At 54.3% G+C, this 21070-nt stretch overlaps 4 protein-coding genes across 4 annotated transcripts; 2 read left to right on the top strand and 2 right to left on the bottom strand.

Moving 5' to 3' along the window:
* Positions 1 to 201: 201 nt before the first annotated feature.
* Positions 202 to 12359, top strand: H257_04629 (hypothetical protein). The gene is made up of 25 exons (XM_009829221.1): positions 202 to 700; positions 765 to 863; positions 925 to 1092; positions 1150 to 1387; positions 1433 to 1599; positions 1660 to 1800; positions 1861 to 2691; positions 2758 to 2876; positions 2942 to 3419; positions 3475 to 3672; positions 3720 to 3819; positions 4168 to 5250; positions 5312 to 5739; positions 5812 to 6324; positions 6470 to 6917; positions 6983 to 7124; positions 7192 to 7347; positions 7414 to 7630; positions 7694 to 8158; positions 8255 to 8842; positions 8924 to 9040; positions 9140 to 9500; positions 9564 to 10299; positions 10401 to 10611; positions 10708 to 12359. Exons 1-25 carry the CDS (start codon positions 215 to 217, stop codon positions 10741 to 10743), a joined length of 8526 nt encoding a protein of 2841 aa, XP_009827523.1. The 5' UTR covers positions 202 to 214; the 3' UTR covers positions 10744 to 12359.
* On the bottom strand, positions 10777 to 12348 carry H257_04630 (hypothetical protein). Its single transcript, XM_009829222.1, has one exon. It carries the CDS (start codon positions 12331 to 12333, stop codon positions 10861 to 10863), a length of 1473 nt encoding a protein of 490 aa, XP_009827524.1. The 5' UTR covers positions 12334 to 12348; the 3' UTR covers positions 10777 to 10860.
* Positions 12360 to 12567: 208 nt separating the features above from the next.
* Positions 12568 to 13770, bottom strand: H257_04631 (hypothetical protein). Its single transcript, XM_009829223.1, has 4 exons — positions 13442 to 13770; positions 13160 to 13388; positions 13034 to 13109; positions 12568 to 12984 (listed from the first exon to the last, which is right to left on the bottom strand). Exons 1-4 carry the CDS (start codon positions 13726 to 13728, stop codon positions 12629 to 12631), a joined length of 948 nt encoding a protein of 315 aa, XP_009827525.1. The 5' UTR covers positions 13729 to 13770; the 3' UTR covers positions 12568 to 12628.
* A 28-nt stretch (positions 13771 to 13798) lies between these two features.
* On the top strand, positions 13799 to 20783 carry H257_04632 (hypothetical protein). Its single transcript, XM_009829224.1, has 3 exons — positions 13799 to 18857; positions 18924 to 19251; positions 19300 to 20783. Exons 1-3 carry the CDS (start codon positions 13843 to 13845, stop codon positions 20674 to 20676), a joined length of 6720 nt encoding a protein of 2239 aa, XP_009827526.1. The 5' UTR covers positions 13799 to 13842; the 3' UTR covers positions 20677 to 20783.
* The last annotated feature ends 287 nt before the right edge of the window (positions 20784 to 21070 follow it).

A 21070-nucleotide genomic window follows, 5' to 3' on the forward strand; every position in this document is an offset into this window, starting at 1 on the left:
AATACTACGTACTACGTAGTAGTACATAAGCAAGAAACATACTTCGAAGCTACTGTTTTCTTTGCTTCACAAACAGTAGTACTACTGTGTACTCAGAGTATTACTACGTAGTAATATTCCGTGGGTACAGAACATGATGGAATAGTGGTCGTTGTGGACTTAGAGTTGGTTGGGCGAAACCATATCTTTTGAAAGGACGCGTTCGGCGTTTCACATGTTTCGACCATTCGTCGCACGTTCGTCGAGGTTGGAGGGCATGGAGCGGGCCCCGCGGCGTCATGAAGCGAATGCCCTTTACGAAGGCGATACTATCTACCTGAAGATCGACGGGGAAGGGAATGTTCACTCGGACGGGTTCGTGGACGAGCGGCTGGGGTGCATCGAGATGACGTCGCAACACGACGCCGCGCAGGAGTTGGAGGGATGCCTGTTCAAAGTGCTCCCCAAGCTAAGCTACGAGGCCCACAAAGCCCTGCTGCGCATCAAGTCGCAGTTTGCCGAAGGAAGTGACAAGTACATACTCATGGCCCAGCAGGCCAAAGTCGAAAGCGATTTGAACGCGACCGTGTGTCGACGGACAGGCGACGACGGCCAGGTTGTGTTGTACGGTCAAACGATTCAGCTTCAGCACGTGCGGTCAGGAAAGTTTCTCACGTCTCGCGTGAAGACCCTGGCCGATGTGGACAAGACTTGCATGAAGGTTGGCTTTGCTCGGCGCTTCTCGATATAATTTTCCTCACGATTGATATACGGTGATACCGTAGCTCACGTTGCAAGAAGAAGGTTCGACCAAGTGCTGGTTTACGTTTCTACCGCGCTATAAAACACGATCGGTCGGCAGCTCTGTGGAATTCAACGATGCGGTAACTAGCCATAAAAAATGTTCTCGTTCCAAGAGCTCTAACACGAACGTTGTGGTGGCAGGTCTGCGTATCGAGAGCCAAGTACACCAAACACTTTTTACACTTGAGCCAACGGTCGTACCCTCGCGACCAACTCCAGCGCAAGGAAGTTAACATGAATGCCAAGGAAACCATCGTCAAAGTGATCAAGTACGCAGCCGCAACGCCTGACGTGGGGCGGGCCCTTCAAGTAATTCTGCCTACTGCTTTGTTCCGTTGTTCAGATGTCTTGTGATGTGTACTTTAGGCTGGCAAACTGTATCGCATTTTTCACTTGGAAGGCCAGGGCTACGTCACAATGTCAGCCAACCCAAATGCCGCCACTAAACCGCCGTATCTGCGGCTCGTGCGACCTGCCACGACATACAACGCACCCGAGAATCTCACGCTCAAGTCGTTGTTTGTGTTGGAGAAGGCGAATCCGTTGGAAGGGGGCCGTGTGACCAACTGGGACGATAAGTGCCGCCTTCGACATTTGGCAACAGGTACGACGATTGTACCTAAAGGAGGTACGTAATTTGAGAGTGTAGGCCGGTACCTATCCCTTGGACCGCAGGCCAACGACGACGATGCGAGTCAAGTGGCACTGACGAGCGCGACGCCTGACCAAGCCAATGGCGACGGCGCGTACTTTCGACTCACTCCGTCGTCCAGTGGAGCCATGGCGAATGCCGCGCAATTGTCTTGTCGTGTTGAGGTAGTTATATAGCGCATGATTGGTTAGAAATGGATGGCTGACAGGTGTTGAATCATCCAGAGCCGACACGACAACGGAGTACTCTACCGACTACACAACCCCAACAAACCCAAACCAACCAATCCTCGCCCGAAAATCTCGTCGTCCACCAAGTACAAGACCAGCTTAACGCTCACGGCGACCACCCATCAGTTCGACCAGGTCCACTACACTTGTTCCTATTTTTCGTACAAACTCAACTATGGACGATACGCGGTGTAGGATTGCTTTCGATTTGTGGCTGCGTCCGAGACCGAAACGCAAGAAGCGTGTTTTCTGCACAGTGCGGTGCAGCACCTCCGTCGCTACGACCACGATCTATCCACGGCACTTTCCCTCAACATTCGCATTACTCACGAACTTATGTACGAGAAACTGACGGCGCTCAAGCTTCTCGTGTCGTTCTTGCTCACGCGGCAAGACTCGGGAGCGGCGGACGACGATGACACGCGCAAGGTCCCGAACGACGACCCAGTCTTCTTTGAAGGGGCCCCCGTGCCCGCACGGCAGGAGAAGGCGCGGGAAATCAAACTCATTGACGTCCTGTACCAAGTATTGCGCGGCATTCGGCAACACCGCGTGACCATGTCCACGTTGGCGGCGGACCCCAAGTACAAAGTCCTCCATCGCATCCACCGGCTCTCCAACAAGGTGCTCGTGTGTGTCGTCCAAGACAACATTGTCAACAAGAACTATATTGCCAACCGGTCCGCCGATCAGTATTTCTTGCGGCAAGCTACGGAAAACGATGATTATCGACAAGACATGATGGATAATCCTTCCCCCTTTACGATCCCCGTAGCCCCCCCTCAAGATACCCTGACCTACATGGACGAAACCCTAGACAACATTGGATCAGAAACTGGCTCCAAGTCGGTGTACCGTAGCCTCTTTCTCAACAACGGCGAACTTCTCGAGCAAAAGGTTGATCTGGCATTGATCAAGTCGAGCTGCCGCAGCATCCAAGCCAAAGGCGTGAAAGCATCCGGTATTTTGCAGTTTCTGTCGACCATTTGCTCACACCACGGCCAAAACATTTCGCACAACCAAGAGGTATCGTATCTGTTGGCCATATTCAGCAATCGCATTCGGTTCCTCACCGACGACTGGGGTGCGTAGCTGATCGTGCGGGCTCTCTACAGCTTGAACGACGACCAAGACATGCAAGACACAAGGCACAACATTCTCATCGAATCGTGCGAGTGCCCCACTCCCGTACGCGCCGTGCCAGCCATCATGTCGGTTCCAACCATCCACTGTATGAAATAAATCAACGCTTACGTAAACTTGTTTCTGTGAGTAGCAAAGACTTTGTCCTCGCTGCCCCGAGCGGGTCGAGCAGCTTCTCCCACGACGGACATCCCATGGGGTACTCGATGCTCAACAAGGGCATGGTGAACGTCGCCATCAGTTGGAAAAGTTGTGCAAACTGGTTCATGGGGGCGTCAGGGCTGTACTTTGAAGCGGACGAGCTCCAGTTGTCGACGATTGTCGACGCGTTGGTGTCGGAGGACCTGATTCAGTACGACAAGCATCTGTGCAAGGAGCCTCTGCCACGGCAGTGGGTACTTCTCGAGCACGTGACGTGGACGCTCCAGCCCAAAGACATGTTTCCCCTTGTGTTCAACAACAAACCGTGGGCAGACCAGTTCCAAACCATCTCAAAAGACCCGGAAAAGGTTGAAATGTTTGAACGACTCCAAGTGCTGGCCAACTATTACAAGCTCCAGCTCGGGTTGTTTGCCGAGTTGCTGCGTGGCGGGTGCATCTCTGCGATCGAGGTACCATCTTGTCCGATGATATCGCGTTTAAGGTGCTATACATACATATTCACAGGTCTTGAGCAAACAGTTCAGCTACAACATGCTCCTGAGTGCGATATCAAACCCAAAATTACCCCACACCATTCGGAACTCGTTTACGACCATTTTGCACCTTTGCTGGCTGAATCGGTTTCCCCATGAACCGATGCTCGTGCCCAAGACCGTGTATGCCTTTGACGATGTCACAGCCGTCGAAAAGCAAGCCCATCCGGTACGCATATTGAATTACATTGTTATGTTGCTGAGTGGCTGGCGTAGTTGCTCGCCCATTTTCATTTGAAAGCCGGCCATCCCGCCCTCACGTCCGACGACGCGTTCATTTCGTACCCGTTTGCCGACAAATTCGCGTTCATTCAAGGTATTATCAACTACGTACTCACGTTAGTACTACTTACAGTTAGTACAAAGCTAACATGGTGTAGCAGTGAAATTTTGCCGGGTAACAACTTCAGCCAATGATATCATTGCATTTTTCATTTTAGCCAATCATACATTAGTATTTTTGTTCACATTCATACGGAACAGATGCATTTCGGTAATGTGCAGAGTGATAATGGAACAGAGGAAATAGTACTACTACGTACAGTGCTGGCAATAAGTTTAGGACCACCTAGAAATTGGACAGGTTAGCACACTCAAGTAGTTAATCTCTGAATTTACAGACATTCTAGCAATACCACCTTCAACATCTGACGTGGCATCCTAGGAGTGATCCACGAGATCATCTCGCGCATGGCATTTGAAAAGAGCATGCTGTGCTCCGTGGATGCGAATGTGTTGCTGAGCTCGCTCTTGGAGATCGTGTCGTGGCTGGTGCGGTGCGGGTTTTACGCCGACTTGGACTCGCACAGCCGACTGGCTGGTCCGCTGATTCGGCTTCTGGACGGCCGCAACACAGTCGTCCTGGCCGACAGCCCCGCGCACGACTCGACGGCGCGGTACCGCTGCAATAAGCTGCACAATGCCGTGACAAAGTGCAAGCTGCAGATTTGCCAGATCTTGGGTCACATCACGCTCATTTGGCGCGACTTTGAGCTGTGGAGCGTCGTGTCCAACTTCAAATTCAGCAACTCTGTGGTGGACCCGCTCGTGTTGGAGTCGGGGGAGCTCGGCAAGGCGGGTGTCAATCACTTTGTGAATTTGTTTGCCAAGTCGGCATTAGACATGCGCGTGGTGACGAAGGCCCCGCTAGAAACCATTTGCATGGACTTGATCATGTACGACGACGATCACCTCGTGCACGAGGCGCTGGCGCTGCTGCTGCAACTCAATACGCGGCGGGAACAAGTGCTCAACTACCTCATGAAGTGCATCCTCGTCCGGAACGCCGTCCCGAACGTTGCGATCGCCGCCAGCACCAAATCCAGCTCTCAAGTGCTCAAAGAACTAGAGTACATCGTGCCACTGTTCAAGCATTACATTCAAGCGTTTGAGTCGCCGTTACTGTGCGAGCACTTGTGCGATGCCAACCACGTGCGGCTTGGGTACTTTGGGGTAGGCCGTCTCCTCGTGGACATTTTGGTCAAGCTCGAAGAGTGCTGTGCCGACCGGCTGCATTACGACGACTCGTTGCAGCCAAACGTGGAAAAGCAAGCCATTTTACTGGAGCTGCTGCTACACGAACACGCAATGAAGTTGATCCGCATGCACGTTGTCGACACGCAGTACGACCCGCAGTTGCAAGCTGTGAAAGACGAATGCTGTGCGTTTTTCAAAGCCCTGATGGCCAAGAACCCCGCCGGCCAGAAAGCCATGTTCGACTACCTCCCCGAACTCATTGATCGTTTCGGTACGAACCATCGATGTGTCCGAGCTGTGTTGTCCTCATGCTACAGTCGTTGCTGGAGTAGACCAAGTGGACGGCATGGGCGATGTCCTGATTAACATGTTTGTCGACAACCGAAGCTTGTGCTTGTGCGTCCCAGACCAAGCGATTTGGGCGTTCATGAAGCTCCTCAACAACCACGTGGGGGACCTTCGGCACCCCGACCCCGCCAAACACCGTCGGTCGTCGTCTTCGAATGCGATTTCCACGATCATGGAGTTCTTCAAGCGATACATCATCCCCGACGAAGCACCCGTGAAAGCCAACCAAGTGCACTTGTTTGCGATCATGACTAACCCTCAATTTGACCATCTATTGCTACCGTTTGGCCAAGATATCACGCCCGACATGGACGTGGGCTCGTCCAGCCTTCGCGCCACGGCTGGCTACACGGCCCTTATGCACGTCGTGGAGACGCCCAGTGAGGCAGACTTGCTCGCGTACTTTGAAAAGGTATGTACATTCCGATTCTGTCATGCCAGGGCTTGCTTGTCCTTGGTGGGTGTGACTCATGGTCGGTCGTAGATTCTCGAGGCGTTCAGTGTCATGTGCTACGGCAAGAACTTCAAAACCGAAGTCGAGTGCCAGCAGCTGTACCCGCTCAACTTGATCTTGACCGTGCTGCTGGACGACGCCATGCCCCTCAGCTTGCGCGTCGTTGCGAGCAAGTTCTTGTCCGAGGTGTTCTTTGACACTGACTTGGAAGTGGACCCACAGCTGGCCGTGATGCCCGCCGTGTGGGATGTCCTTCTCCACTGCTCCAAGCAACTAGCCACGTTCAACGCATTGTCATATGAACTGCACACGTCGTCCAGCCTGATGTCTTCCCTGGGCGAAGTCGTGTACGATACTTCGTTCATTCAACTGCAAGAGTACATTTTCCAGGGCGTGCTGTGTGTCGTCACGTCGTTCTTTCGGGGAGTGTACGACCCATCGGCGGCCGATTTGAACGAACAGACGATCCACATTTACGACGCGTTGAAAGCCGACCTCAAGTCGCTCAAGAAACGCGCCAAGCTCGGATGGCGGCAGCTCGAGGTAAACAATGTGGCCAAGATGCTTGCATGGGGTGGAAAGATTGCATGCCACCGACTCAAACACATAAGCTTCTTCTTCATTCGTTTCTTCTCTTCGATCTACGTACGACTCGATGCTCACACTCGAGTATTATCATGTGCACTAGATTTGCAACTATTGTGCGTTGGCTCTCGGGGTGGATTTGGGGGGTAGTGCCGATACGGGCTTGACGATCGTGCCGCCACCGACCAAGCCGCCGCTGACGTCTCGACGCAGCCGGTCCCCTCTCCAGCGCGTCAAGTCCCGTGAAGTCAAAATCGGCGCGTTGCAACGCCCCGCCCCCCGCTTGGGCCTCACGTCGTCGGATGCGTTAGCCGCGGCCCAGAAATTCGACGAGTTCAAGTACGCGATGGTGGCCAACGCGGACGTGGCGGCGAGTGTGCTCGATGAGTTTCGCGATCTGGTCGAAGCGATCGAAGACATTGAGTCGCTGACGAGCAAAACGCCCGGCGAGGACGCAGCAGCCAACCCGCTGGACGGACGTGCCAACACGATCACGCCGACGTTGTTTTGCAGTCGTGTGGTCAAGTTTATCCAAGACAACCCGGCGTCGAGTACGTCGGCAACGAGTGATGGCGGCAGAAAGCTTCGATACGATGAAAGTTGGTGGCATTTGTAGGTTGTGTAGTGTACGCGATCGAAGCATTGCTGCAGCTCATTTCTACCAAACACTTGACTGAGGATGCCAAGAAGAAACTCCAAACCGTCGAGATCGAAGAAGCGCGCGTGACATACCAAGACACGCAGTCGTTCATGGCTGGGTATGTACTATTTATTATACATATATATTGGCGTTATGGTGGTACTGTATATATATATATGTTGTAGCTGCGGGGCGGCCAAATTGGTGCTGAATTTGATTGCGGGGGGCTACAAGTCGACGTTGGTGCTCAAGGCCGTGGAATTCGGCATCGAAATGCTCTACGGAGGGAATGTGACTGTCCAAACCATCTTTTACAACTCGATGAAGGACGGCGACGAGCGGTACAACCAACGACGTTGTCAAGACTATATATTTTTTCAAATTGTAAATATCTATACTGGTACTAGGTTATTCCTGCAAATCGATCAAATTCTGCAACATGCGATCGAACAAGTTAAAGAAACCCGTCGGAGTTTCAAGTACATCAAGGAATCTCGCAAGAACCGAGGACCGGCCATGGTGGCGGCGGTGGATGCTGCTTCCGCCACTTTGTCCGCCGAGGACGCGGCGTCGGCGCATCTCGACTCGACGCTGTCTGGAGACATCCTCGTCAAGTTTCTAGCGGTACCATCTTCTTCCATTGAACGTAAAAATCAAAACGTGATATATCGTTTGGCTTGTGTGTAGCTACTGATCAAGGGACATTATCTGAACATGCAGCTCGTGATGCTTGACCAGAGCTACGTCGGACACGCCAACAGCGTCAATGTGCTGCAGACGGTCACGGCGTACTTGGCGATTCTGGTCAAGGACGAACTGCAGCTGCAAAACATGACCTCGAACGACTGCACGTCTTTGAACCAGTGCTGGGAATTTCTCGTCGAAACGATGCAAGGACCGTGCAGTCCCAACCAAGAGTTTCTCATGGGGTCGGTGATGGTGGAAATCTTCCGCAAAACGATCAAAGCCCAGATCAATGTCCGAACCGACGACGACGACACCGACGAGTTGCCGACGGCGGACTTGGTCAAGTCACTTAAAGCCAACTCGGTCAAGGCGATGGTGAGTTTGCTCGAAGGTCGTACAAACGACCAAGTGCAAACTCGCCTGCGGAGTACGTTGGAGATCAAAGCCATCAAGAATCGTCTCGTGGTAAACATCATCGATAACGTCAATATACCAAAGTGTTCCAACTGTATAACCTTATCACGAGAAACAATAAAACGAATGGATGGATGGGAATGATAGGAAATCTACGAACAATTCCAAGCCGAAAAGGAACAGCACAAGGCGGATGTGACGTGGGACGAACGGTTCCTCCAAGAAGGCGTGGCGCTGTTCACCCTTGCCACGAGTGTCTTTGCCAGCGCCGCCGGGGACGACAGCTTTGCGCCGGTCGCCACGGACGCGGGCACGACGAAAGCGCCCAAGCGCGGCGACTTTTCCAGCGAATCCGCCTACCGACGTGCTAGAGATGTGTGGAAGCGCGACGCCACCTATGCCAAGGTGTATGCGTTCTTTGACGCGATGCACTGCTCCATCGAGCTGTGGTGGGGCGTGGGGGAACCTCGCTTGGACAAGGTGTACTTTCCCAAGGCATCACATTGTCGCATGCTGCGGTATCTCAAGTCCAAGAAGAACCGGCTCCTGAGCGACCTCGACTACAAGTCGAGCGAGCGACTCAAGCAGTTTACGAGCGCCGCGTCTGGGTTCAACGAAGAAATGCAGCACATTGAAAACCTGAGCAACTTTTTCCTGTACAACATTGTGCGGCCATACATTCCGCACTTCAAAAATATTAGCTTTCTCCTTGCTATCTTTATGAACTTGATCATGGTACGCGCCACCTCTTTAAAGCAAAGCATATATATATATATATGTACATGTGAAAATTGTATTGTATGCGTCTCTGTCTAGCTCGTGTCGATCCGACATCAAGACGAAAGCCTCGAGTTTTACTTTTACCCGTCTAGCCTCCAAGAACCCATGACGTACTTTGGCATTGCGCAGATCTGCTTGTCCACGCTCGTGTTGGTACGGTATATCGGTTTTTGCTTTGGACCGTGGAAAAAGTCCTCCCGCATCTTGTGTTTCATGTGACGCCGTTCATGTGACACCGTTCGTGTGTTGCAGGTGTTTATGCTAGTGATCAGCGGACCCCTCATTTTCCGCGCCCGATTGAACGCGATGATCAAAAACTCGATGGACAAGTATAAACGCAAGAAGAACTACACCAAGCAAGACGTCGCGGCAGACTTTGACATCAAAAATGCCATCCAAACCATCGACATCAAGCAAGCCATGCAGCTGGAAAACATGTCGAGTCGGGCCAAAGGCGGCGCCAAGTGGCTCAAGAAGACGGCAATCCAGCTCGCGCAGGACAGCGTCCACTTTGTGCGGTCATACCTGCCGTTCATGAAGATGATCTTTCTCATGTATTTGCTGCAATTCACGCTCCTGCAAGCGTTTCCCGACTTTCCAGATTGGATGCCCTGTACGTTGTCGACTACTCATCTCATCGTCGTGTGTGGGTGCGTTGCTCACGTGGCTGAGCTAGTTCTTGTGCTGTTCCTGCCGTTCGTGCGCAACACGAGAGAGTACTTGGAAAAGAGCAGCTCATGGGTCGGGCTCTTGTATACGTTTGTATACGACGTCATTTTTGACAAGATCACCGCGTTCTACTCGGTGTACCTTGTCACAGCGTTTTGTGCGACGCTGATCCACCCCATCTTCTACGGCTACCATCTCCTGGACCTGGTCATCATGAGTCCGTCACTGCAAAACGTCGTGCGCGCCGTGACCAAGCCCGGCCGCGCCCTCGCCCTGACCTGTCTCTTGGGTTTGTTTGTCATTTACTTTTACACGATGCTGCTGTTCTTCTTCAACCCGACCGACTCGACCGACGACGACACGCACATTGAGTACTGCTCCACGCTCATGGACTGCTTCCTCACGGTCGTACACCGCGGCCTCATCTCCGGGGGCGGCATCGGCGACTACCTCACGTCTGGCCTCAACCACCCGCCCAACATCAACGTGCGCATGGCGTACTGGCTGCGCATCTTGTACGACCTGTCGTTCTTTGTGCTCGTGATCGTGCTGCTACTCAACATCATCTTTGGCATTACGATCGACACGTTTGGCGACTTGCGCACGGAAACCAACGAACGAGAAGACTTGAAGCGCAACCAGTGCTTTGTATGTGGGTTGTCTCGGGATGTCTTTGACAACCATTACATGCAACTGGGCATCTCGAACGGGTTTGACAAGCATATCACGCAAGACCACAACATGTACATATATATATATATATATATATAAAAATACACGCTGGATGGTTGAGGGGGGGGCAGAGAGGGGGGGGGGTCTAACGATGGCATTTGTGTGGTTGTAGGTGGAGCTACTTGTACTTTATTGTACATTTGCAATCGTTGTCGCTGGTGGAATGCACTGGACCTGAAGCCTACGTCAAGTGCCTGCTTGAAAAAGACGATGTGTCGTGGTTCCCTCAATCCATGGCCAAATGCTTAGCCAAAACCAACGAACACTCGACCGAGCATGACTTGGTCGAGATCAAGGGCCAGCTCAAAGCGCTGGCGTCCCAGGTATGTATGCTGGCTGGTACATGATGTTTCTCGCATACGCGATTGAGAATGCCACGTGAACTAATAAGACTTTTGCTTGTTTGGTTGTGTACGTAGATGGAACATGTGTCGTCGATGGTGCTGGACCCTTAACAAGTAGAGGCTACAGGAAGCTGAAACTCATCCATAGGAGATATGATATATCGCAGAGGGTTGTTAAATGTAACTTGAGGTCGTCTAGTGGAATGTCGAGTGTACATGAACGCAACCTCAAGGGGCCAACGTGGCCGCCTTGTCCGCCACGAGTTGGTCAATGTACGCTTGCATGGCGTAAAACTGGTCGGCTTGGGCGGTGAGGATGTCGAGCAGTTCGTTTTTTTCATGTTCGAGTCGCTCAGCCATATGTTTGTACTGCAGCATCAGTTGCTTGGTGTGCTCCACCGACGACACGGATGCTTCTGGCAACGATGACGACACCGCATGATCATCTCCATTGACTGGTTGAGAAACGTCCAAGTGATTCGATGAAGTCGGTGAAATGGACGGTGGGGACAACTCATGGTGGGGAGGGCGTTGCACAACCTTCAGTGGCGACGGTTCCTTGGTAAGAGGTTGTTGTCGACTGGGCGACGGGGGAGTTTGGTGGAGAAACTGCGGAGTCACAGGAGTTCCAACAGGGGATGGAGGGGTAGGCTTGTCTTCGATTTGGGGCTTTGGGGGGGACGGTGGATTCGAGTAGTCGGGCGAGTTGAGTTGCATCGAGCTGAACGCTGCACGAACATGCACGGGGGGGTTGCGGACGGGGGATTGGGCAGGACTAGACGTTGCCTGAGTGAAGTGCGGATTAGCTGACCGTTGCGGCGACCCAAACAAGTCTGCCGCCGAAGGGGGCAGCTCGACGGAACTGTCGCCCACTGGAGCGGGTGGGACGTCCACGGGCGTCTGCTCCGTGACAGGTGTGTGAAACGCATCGGAAGATGGAGTGCCAAATAGGTCGGCGGCGTCCGTCACAGGAGATGTCGAATCGAAACCAAATGGTTGTGCTGGGGTGTATCTGGGGCTTGCTTGGGGGGCATATGACGCTGGGGCGGCGGTCAAGAAATCACCCGACGGACCATCGCTCGACCCAAACAAATCCGATGCAGATGACTGAGAAGATTGGTCCGTGAAGAAATTATGCGACGCCGAAGATGACGACGACGACAGAGGGGCGGGGGCGTGATGGTCATGGGAGAAAAATGAAGTCGCCTGTGGGGGGAACGAGGGAGGAGATGCTTGGGGTGGATGGTCATACGAGTGGTAGTGTCCAGATGGACCTTGTTCGTGTGGCGGACCGGACTGGGGCGCGAAGGGCGATTGCTGGTGGAGCCCCGATTGGTCAAAGTAGGAGTCCGTTGACGACGCATAGTGCTGCTGCTTCGACGGGTAGGGAGTGTATTGCGCACTGAAAGGTCCATTGTCTTGTTGTCGTGCATACGTGACGCCGTGGTTACCAGAGCGCGGGCCAGATGGCGGATAATACTGATGTGCCTGCTGCTGGCCGGTGCCTATCGCGTCCAAATCCAAGGTTTCATACTGGTCCTCGTTCGCAGGCAGTGATGGAGGGCCATAGTTCACGGGAGTATTTGCATGATGTCCATGGGCAAATGGTGCCGGTGGACCTGATCCGTTCGATCGCGGCGGCTGCTGCTGTGGCTTCCCGTTTGAGTCGTTCGACACGAATGACTGCAGGAGGCGATTCATTCAAACGGCTTTTCTGCCGCGGGCAGTGGGAACATCCGGATAATAATGGACTTGTCCGGCTACAACGAGACATCCGGATATTCTACCGGTTAAAACATTTCACTGATTCTGAGTGCCTCTGAGTATTTTTAATAATATTTGACAAAAAACTCCGAGTCAAAAATATCAATTTACAGTTATTAAATAAATCAGGATTTACAATAATCTCGAGGGGGCTGTAACCAACTACAGTACCGCATTCATGAGGACAATATACTGTTTAATGGCATTTGCATGGGAGCAGCAATGAAAATATCTATTCCACTTTGGCTCGGCCAACAAAGGTGTCCATTCCATCTGTCGCCCCCGCCAACCCAAGAATGCGATCCATGGCCCAGACGGGAAGCAACCGCACGACTCTTGGGGCCCACGGAAGGACATATCGCCGCCAGCATGGAGCGCAGGACACCAGTTCGTTGCACCTTTCATCTTGGATGGCGTCGATGATGGAGCGGACGGCGTCGTCAACGTTGATCATAGGTAACAGGTATCGATTGACAAGGCGGTGCCACGCAGATTGGCCGTCGTGAATCCCGTTGAACATGCCACTGGCGACTGCCATGGGACACACGAGGAGGGTGCGTACGCCTGTGTGCCTCAATTCCAAGCGTACTACACGAACATCGTCACATGAGAGTCCTGTGGTTGTGACAGGTCGTACGAGCTTCGTGGAAGCCAACCAATGCAAATTTGGACGCGCAATAGTCGACCAAGCCCGATGCCCCGTTGAGCCCCATCTTCAGTGAACGATAAGCTGCCGCGTATGTGATCTACGGGATGTACTCACCACAGAAGAGACTGTGACCACGAGACCGGCATGACGCTCGAGCATGGCCGGCAGCACGACTTTGGTGGTGAAGAATTGCGACATCGTGTTGACTTGCATCGTCCTTTGCATGTCGGTGGGTGTCAGATCAACAAACTTCTTGCCATTCACAATGCCAGCGTTGTTGATGAGGATCTCAACTGGTCGCTGCAATGTGGCCACAGCTGTCGACAATGCCGTTTCCACTTGGCTTAGACAGAAACCACATTGGGACCAAGAAGAGGTAGTGGAGAATACACTTACGTGTAGTCTGAGACGTCGCAGGGAAATACGTGAACACGCTCGGGTTGACTTATGGCGGCGGCAACTTCGTCCAAACCAGCCTTGTTGACGTCGAGAAGGCTCACGACGGCACCGGCCTCGCATAATGCGATGGCCAAGCCGCGTCCAATACCTGATGCCGCGCCCGTAACCACCACGTGCTTGTGTCGAAGCGATGTCCTCCTCTGTGGGTGGAACATCATCCATGCCACGATAAACAAGACCAAGGCGGCTGTTCCGGCGACGATCGTACATGTATTGGTCTCCATGATGGAGTATCAAATTACCGGATAACCAACTTTGGGTCTTTCAATATCCGGAATTCTGAGCAAGCATCTTCTGATCTTTAGAAACTCCGTAATCGCGTTTCAAGTCGAAGCTTGATGGATCTCCTACTTGAGGAAGCCCTGAGGACCGACGATGGAAATGAAGGGGAGATGGTCCGGCTAATGATTGATATCGTTGCTGAAGCCAAAGATGATATGCTTATGCAGAAGCGAGCCCTGGAAGTCGCAGGCCAACTTGTCCGCCGAAAACTAGCACTGTTGCAGCCTGTCGACAGCGCACCTCCTGCTGCAGCCGCGGCAACTCAACTTTCACACAAGGCAGAAGTATCATCACCGCAAACGTTCACATCCATGATAACTGTTTTTCCTCAAGTTGAGAGAGTCGTGGGTCGCTTGCTTTACCTCGCATTGAAAACACAGGCCGACCCAACACTCGTGGAGACCGTGCTGTCGCTCCTCACAGAGTTGCTTGTGTTTGACGCCCGGACAGTAGATGCGTTCAGCTTATGGCGTACTATACAGACTGCTGGCCCCGAGCTGCGCCATCGGCTGCTTGAGCTCACTCAAACAGTTCTCGAAGGAGACGCGGAAGTTGACTTGTACCGTCGGCATGTATTTGTCATGCTAGGTCAACATGCGGGCATCATCGCTCCGTCTAGCACAGCCCTTCCACTGAAGAAAGGGTACACCTTCTGCGCCAGCATCCTCGTGGACGCCACGACGCCGGCCATGGCAATGTACAGTTTCCGAGGCGAGAATGGCCACGGCGTATCTGCCGCCATCGACGGCGACTCTCTCGTGCTTGCATCGTTCACATCTCATGGAAGCTTCATCAACCTTCCTGTTCCATTGAACGGCCGTCGCATTGCCATGCACCAAACGTGGACGCATGTGGCCATCGTCCATGCCAAGAAGATGGTGTTCAAGGACAAAATCCTCGTGTATTTGGACGGGCAGCTGCACTTTGCAGGGAATTTGCCCTACCCGGATGCGCTACAGATGGCTGGCGGGCACAACTGCGTGGGGGCGACGCCCCAATTTCCATCGTTTCAAGGCCAAATGGTTGATCCGACGCTGTTGGGGACGGCCTTGTCCGACGCGGAAGTGGCGGCGGTGGCTCCATGCTCGCATCCTCCGACGGCCATCATGCAGCAGTGGCTATGGGAGAACGGATCTGCAGCAGACAAATCCAAGTTTGTGTTTGCATACGACGCAAGGGTCTGTACACGCGAGTCAATCTGTGACGACGTTAGCGGCCACAGCGCCAACGGATGGCTCGAGCCTGGCACACGCAGCCTCTGCCGCTCGTCTCTAGCTGCAGCCCTCGGGCCTCTCGGAGGCGCTGCCACGTACTTGCTGCTGCTGTTCGACCCCACAGTGAGTCCCCAGGACGCCGTCAGCGTGCTGCGGCTCGTCGCGAGCGGACTTGTGGTTAGTCGGCGATGTCGATCGCAATTTCTTCGATGGCACGGGTCCAAGGTCATCGCGCACTTGTTGACGTTGCTGCCGACGCCCGCCCTCACGGAAGACCTGCTCGATGCCGTCGTGGCCGTCGTCGACGCGGTGGCTCCGCACGTCCAAACGTCGCGGCTGCGCACGATGGTGCTTGCATTGTTTGTGTTGCAGCCAGTGTGGTTTCACGGTCCCGTAGCGTGCCAAGTGCGTCTATTGGAGTCGATATTGCCCACGTACTTGGGGTTACTGCATTCGAATAATGAATCGGACAGTAGCGTGATGACCATGGATGTCAGTCACTGGTGTGAGTTGATGGCCACTTGGTACAGCGGATCGTCGTCGGCGGTAGCACAAGCAGTGGATGCGTCCATGTGTTGCAAACTCGTGCTGGACAACCTCATCGACCCGCTGTTGTTTCCAAAGCAAAACGTGTTGGACGAATCAGATGGCTGGGATGCGCTCATCCGACACTTGGACATGCGGGTGCAATCGATTCGTCAAAGCCAAACCACTGCGTACGACGTCCAAGAGATCTTTGGGTACTTTACGCGCACGTTATCATCCGGGCAAGAGATGATGCCAGGAGTGTCGTCGCCCCCCAGTCGGAAACTGCTGTTCAAGCTCGAGAAGCACAGTCCGATGGCGTTGTGGTACACGTGGCTGGCGACGCCCGCGCTCGAGCTGCGGCTGCATGTACTCGAAGCGTTCAGCGCAATGACATCGCATGTTCACTTGAGATTTCCAGACGCGGTGCTGTTTCACCACGCGTTGAGTAGTCCATTGGCCATCGACATGCGACAGTGTGCAGTGATTCTGGATGTGTGTTTGGGGCCGCGAAGTAGTGCGCTCACAGGGGCGCGACACACGTCGACGCCGCGGGGTCACTTCGTCCCGGTCGTGCTGTTGAAACTGCTGGCTTGTTCGTCGGTTGTGGACTATCGCGTGCAATTGTACACGCTGTACGAGCTCCACACAGTGCTCCGGGGCCCAAACAGCGACATTTTCAAAGAGTATATTCGCGTAGACCCAGAATGGATGAAGACTCTGGTGTTGATTCAAGCCAAACCACATCTTGCAACTTGTATCGATTCAATGCAAGCGACGGACCCGCCTGGGCTAGACACCCGCCAATTGAACGATTATTGCATGATGTTGTGCGATGAAACCGCCGCTGTGGACACGCGCGTCCGCATCGTTCAGTCGATCGGGGCGGCCCAGGATAAGGCCGGCGCCGACTTTATGCTGACGGTGCTCCATCAGGCGAGCGCACCTGGGCCAGTCAAGCAAGCCATCATCCACACTGTGATCTCATCGTTCCCAGAGCATGCGGCGCACCTAGTCGAGGCGCTGTGCTCCGATATGATCGTGGACATCCTAGTGTACAGCCTCCGCCAAGTCAACCACGGATGGATCCATGTGTTGGAAACGTACTTTTACCTGTACAAATCGCCGCAGCGTTGTGTATCGCTCTACACGGCCGTGGCGGATGCAATGTTGTGCACGCCAGTCGACAAGGCGCTGCAGTGGGAAAACGTCAGCCAATTCTGCAGTCTCCTGGCCTTGCTGTACTTTATCGCAGACCGCATGCACGCTCCGTTGGGAGACGAGTCGAAACATGTGGCGCTGCTTCAGAAAGCCCGCGACCTGTGGCTGCCTATGCTCCCGCGGTTACCGGTGGTCGCGTGGGCTGTCGGGGACGACGGAGGACAAGACCGGGACGTCCTGCACGAGTTGTTTGCTACGTACCCGTTGACCCGTCGGCTGGCGTTGTACACGATGTTCCAAATGATCAAAGTGAGTCTGCTGACGACGGGAACTGCGTCGGCTGACGTGGGGCGGTTGCGGACGGCGTTCGAAACGCTGCATGTGGTGTCAGTGGTCGCGGACGATGACCAGGTCATGGAGCCGACGATGCAGCCGCTGTTTCTGTTGTCGGTGGTTACCGAACTGCATGGGTTGTGGGCGTTGGCGACTGCCGTAGAAGATAAGGCGACGCTGACGGACCTGATTCACTCTGTGGCACTAGAAGCGCTGGGGCGCGTCGGGTCGGAAAGCGAACTCGCGCATGCGTTGATGGGGCTCACGGCGTTGCCGGCGGACACTTCGGCGGCGCTGTGGGTGCCGTTCATGCAAGTCGTGTCCAAGTACGCTGTGGAGGCGCAGTACGAAGTCGACAGCCACGTCGACCGGTTTGTGGCCAAATGGAAGCACTTGGTCGAAACCAACGCCGTGTTTAATGTAGCCATGACGATGCAAGATGTCGACCAGCGGACGGTGATTCTGTCCGTGCACACGCAAGACGTGATGCTGCTTCGAGAGAAGAACGACGAAGGAGGAGCGGTAGACCGATTGCAGCACATGACGGAGCGCGCGGCCGCCGACGCCAAGGCAGCAGCCAAGCGATTCCAGACTCAATTGGAGCGATGTCTGGAGCCCGTTGTACCCGATGTCAGTCGACAACAGAAGGTCGTGCCTTCCCCTCCACGAGCCTTCAAGCTGTTGACGTCGGAAAACCTATCGCGCATGCGACTGGAGTTAAAGGTCGTAGAGCCCCTCCCCTACTTGGAGCCCCACGACGTAGAACTCGACCATACAGCGACGTCATCGTTGGCGGCTTCCATGAATGCAATGGCTTCCAGCTGGGGAAGTGACAGTGGTGTCCAAGGTCTGGCAGACATGTTGAGTGATGCGAACGTCCGCGCCGTCTTGCGCACCGCCACATCGAGCAACGTCGAGGACGATACGCTGACATTTGACGAGATGCTCGACGAGGACAACGACGACAACAACCCTCAAACGTTAGCGGATGCGAGTAGCAGCAGCGGTAGTCTCGTAGGTCGAACGTTGGCGTTGCCGCCACCCAGTCCGTTCAAATCGGCCACGAGTGCAACCAATGTGACCAACCCAAAGCGGAAATCATCGGCGGCGGGCTTTCCGACCAAGAGCAACTCGACGGACTTTGTATGCCCAGCTCATCTCGTGCGGCAAATGTACATCATGGTTGGGCAAGTGCACATGACCGAGTCTGAATTTGTGTTTTATCCACATGCGATCGTGGACGAGCACGATCAAGACGTTGACCAACGAGCACACAACCAAACGTCGTCGTTAGTGACCAGTCCATCAGACGAGGCCAAGCTCCTGCGGCCGCGGCGCCTTCGACTGGATGACATGTGCCACATCTACAGCCGGCGGTACCTGCTCAAGCTGACGGCGCTCGAGATCTTTGTCGCATCTACGCGCAAAAACTACTTTTTCCACTTTGCCTCGACTTCCATCCACGACGTCCACAGCGCGCTGATCAGTCGCCGGCCGGCGCGGCTGGTTGCGAATCCCGACTGGCGGCGGCTGCACCGCCATCCGTCGCATGCGTTTCGCAGTGCAGACCACACGTCGTTGTGGGTGAACCATGAAATCTCGACGTTTGAGTACCTGATGTGGCTCAACACAGTGTCTGGACGCACGTACAACGACCTGACGCAGTACCCCGTGTTCCCGTGGGTGTTGGCCGACTACACGTCGCCGACGCTCGACTTGTCGAGAGCGTCCACGTTTCGAGACTTGAGCAAACCGATGGGCGCGCTCGATGCCGCGAGATTGGAGTTCTTCAAGGACCGGTATGCCGCGTTTGACGACCCAGACATCCCCAAGTTTATGTACGTGAACATTGTTTCAAATATGTGACACTGTACGTACTTGTGTTGATGGACGGATGGTCGTAGGTATGGCTCGCACTATTCGCACGTCGGGGCCGTGTTGTACTACTTGGTCCGCCTGGAGCCGTTCACGTCGCTCGCCCGCCGCGTCCAGGGCGGCCGCTTCGACCACGCCGACCGGTTGTTCCATTCGGTGGCCGATACATGGGCGAATTGTCTGACTGACACGAGCGATCTCAAGGAGCTCACGCCCGAGTGGTTTTACAGCACGGCGTTTCTAACCAACCACAACCATGTGGACCTGGGAACCCGCCAGAATGGCGTCAAGCTCGACGATGTCGTCCTGCCTCCATATGCGACGAGTCCGCAGCACTTTATCGCATTGCACATGCAGGTACAGTATCGCATCACGATGTGTACATGTGATGGAGTTTGGTGGTAGGCCCTCGAGAGCGAGTACGTGTCACAGCATCTGCACTTGTGGATCGACTTGGTGTTTGGTGACAAGCAGCGGGGACCGGCGGCGCTGGAAGCGCACAATGTGTTCTTCTATCTCACGTACGAGGGGTTGGTGGACATTGACGCTATCACAGATCCGGTCCTGCAGGCGTCGATGCGGGCGCAGATTGCGCATTTTGGCCAAACGCCGTCGCAGCTGCTGCGAGAGCCGCACGTTGCTCGACACATCCCCGACACCCTCCCTCCGGGCGGAGTGGTGCCGCTTTTGCTACCGCACGTGCATCCCATCGCGTTGATCGAGTTTGTGTCTGTGACAGCGTTGCTGTGCTTGGACACGACGGGCATGCTGTCGATGCAAAAGTTTACGTCGCCGTATAAGACGGCCACAAGGCAGCAGGCGCTTCCCGCCACATCGACATCTTCGTCGTCGGGGGCGCTGTCCCCCCAGCGAGCTGGTCCGTCCAGTGGCGTCGATGCCATTTTGGAACTCGTCGACAGAAAACCCCGCCGCGTCCTACCCGACTACGCGTGGCTGCGCGGTGATTTCGTCTGGACGGCGGTCGGTGCCGCAGTGGCCTCGGGAGGGCACCCCGACGGGTCCGTGCGATGTTATGCCATCTCAGACGGCGCGTTCCTCGGCTGCGTGCTGCATCATGCGACCCCCGTGACCTGCTTGGCCCAGCATCGCAACACCGACTTGGTCTGTGGGAGCGCCGACGGCACCATTTCCGCGTGGACGATGCTGCCGTCGTCGGGATGGACGTCGTCGTTGCTCGACACACTCAACATTTTCAAACCGACCACGAAACGCATTGTGGTCGAGCCCGACTATAGCCCCCGACAGGCGTACCTCGGCCATGCAAGTCCTATTACGGCACTCGCGGTACGCAATGACCTGGATGTGGTCGTCAGTGGGTCCGCGGAACGATGTCTGGTGCACAGCATGTCGACGGGCGCCCTACTGGTGGACCTAGCCTTGCCTCCTCGCAGCACCAACGTGCATGCGGTGGCGGTGTGTACGGTGGGATGGATCGTTGTGTCGGTGTCCGCGACAAGTGACACGGGTGGTGATAGAACCTTGTCCACACTTCAATCATATTCCCTCCAAGGAGAGTTCCTAGCGACGACGACATCGACGGAGCTCCCAGTCACTAAGCTCGTACCGTTTTCCCGCACAGCGCACGTCGTGGCGGCGGGACCGATGGGTGCGAATGTCGTTGCCGTGCATTCCATGATGGAGGTCCAGCCGCTTACGACGGTCGGCGTGAGCAGTGCCGCGCTCTCGGTGGACGAAAAGGTTGCCATCTTAGGGCTGGATGTGATGCCCGCGCAATTGCTGGCGATTGCCATGGGCATTTGACGGTTTCAAAAGTGTTTGGAACGCCTATGAAATAGGAGATTCCGACTCGAATTCAAAAAGACGTGCAGTAATTCCCTAAGAACAATAGTTTGACTGTTGCATACATCATCATACTGTATCACATGTTTATCAAGTGTATGCCGAAACAACGTATTCCAGCTACGGGCCAAGTGCATTTTTCAGCGTTTAGCGATAGTTAACACACTGGTAACCCCGGGAATAGCCACACCACGGGTACAGGACTGTACGGGGTTTCGGCCTCGAGTTCCTTTGATGGACATAAGTAACGTAGGAACCCTATTGTTCGAAGGGAATTATTCGTTGATGTGTATTTAAACCTTTTTGAAATAAATTTAAAACGTGATGTGTGGGTTCCGAACACCAGATGGCGAAA

This window comes from Aphanomyces astaci, assembly GCF_000520075.1.
Source record: "Aphanomyces astaci strain APO3 unplaced genomic scaffold supercont1.8, whole genome shotgun sequence".
Classification (NCBI taxonomy): Eukaryota; Oomycota; class Saprolegniomycetes; order Saprolegniales; family Verrucalvaceae; genus Aphanomyces; species Aphanomyces astaci.

Bases quoted from the DNA above. Each gene is read 5' to 3' on its own strand.
- H257_04629 (XM_009829221.1), top strand. From the start codon at position 215: ATGTTTCGACCATTCGTCGCACGTTCGTCGAGGTTGGAGGGCATGGAG. The intron at 1,388-1,432 runs GTACGACGATTG...TTGAGAGTGTAG, and splicing joins CCTTCGACATTTGGCAACAG to GCCGGTACCTATCCCTTGGA. The intron at 6,918-6,982 runs GTACGTCGGCAA...TGGCATTTGTAG, and splicing joins CCAAGACAACCCGGCGTCGA to GTTGTGTAGTGTACGCGATC.
- H257_04630 (XM_009829222.1), bottom strand. From the start codon at position 12,333: ATGAATCGCCTCCTGCAGTCATTCGTGTCGAACGACTCAAACGGGAAG.
- H257_04631 (XM_009829223.1), bottom strand. From the start codon at position 13,728: ATGGAGACCAATACATGTACGATCGTCGCCGGAACAGCCGCCTTGGTC. The intron at 13,389-13,441 runs GTAAGTGTATTC...TTTCTGTCTAAG, and splicing joins TGCGACGTCTCAGACTACAC to CCAAGTGGAAACGGCATTGT. The intron at 13,110-13,159 runs GTGAGTACATCC...CGTTCACTGAAG, and splicing joins TGGTCACAGTCTCTTCTGTG to ATGGGGCTCAACGGGGCATC.
- H257_04632 (XM_009829224.1), top strand. From the start codon at position 13,843: ATGGATCTCCTACTTGAGGAAGCCCTGAGGACCGACGATGGAAATGAA. The intron at 18,858-18,923 runs GTACGTGAACAT...GGATGGTCGTAG, and splicing joins CCAGACATCCCCAAGTTTAT to GTATGGCTCGCACTATTCGC. The intron at 19,252-19,299 runs GTACAGTATCGC...GTTTGGTGGTAG, and splicing joins TTATCGCATTGCACATGCAG to GCCCTCGAGAGCGAGTACGT.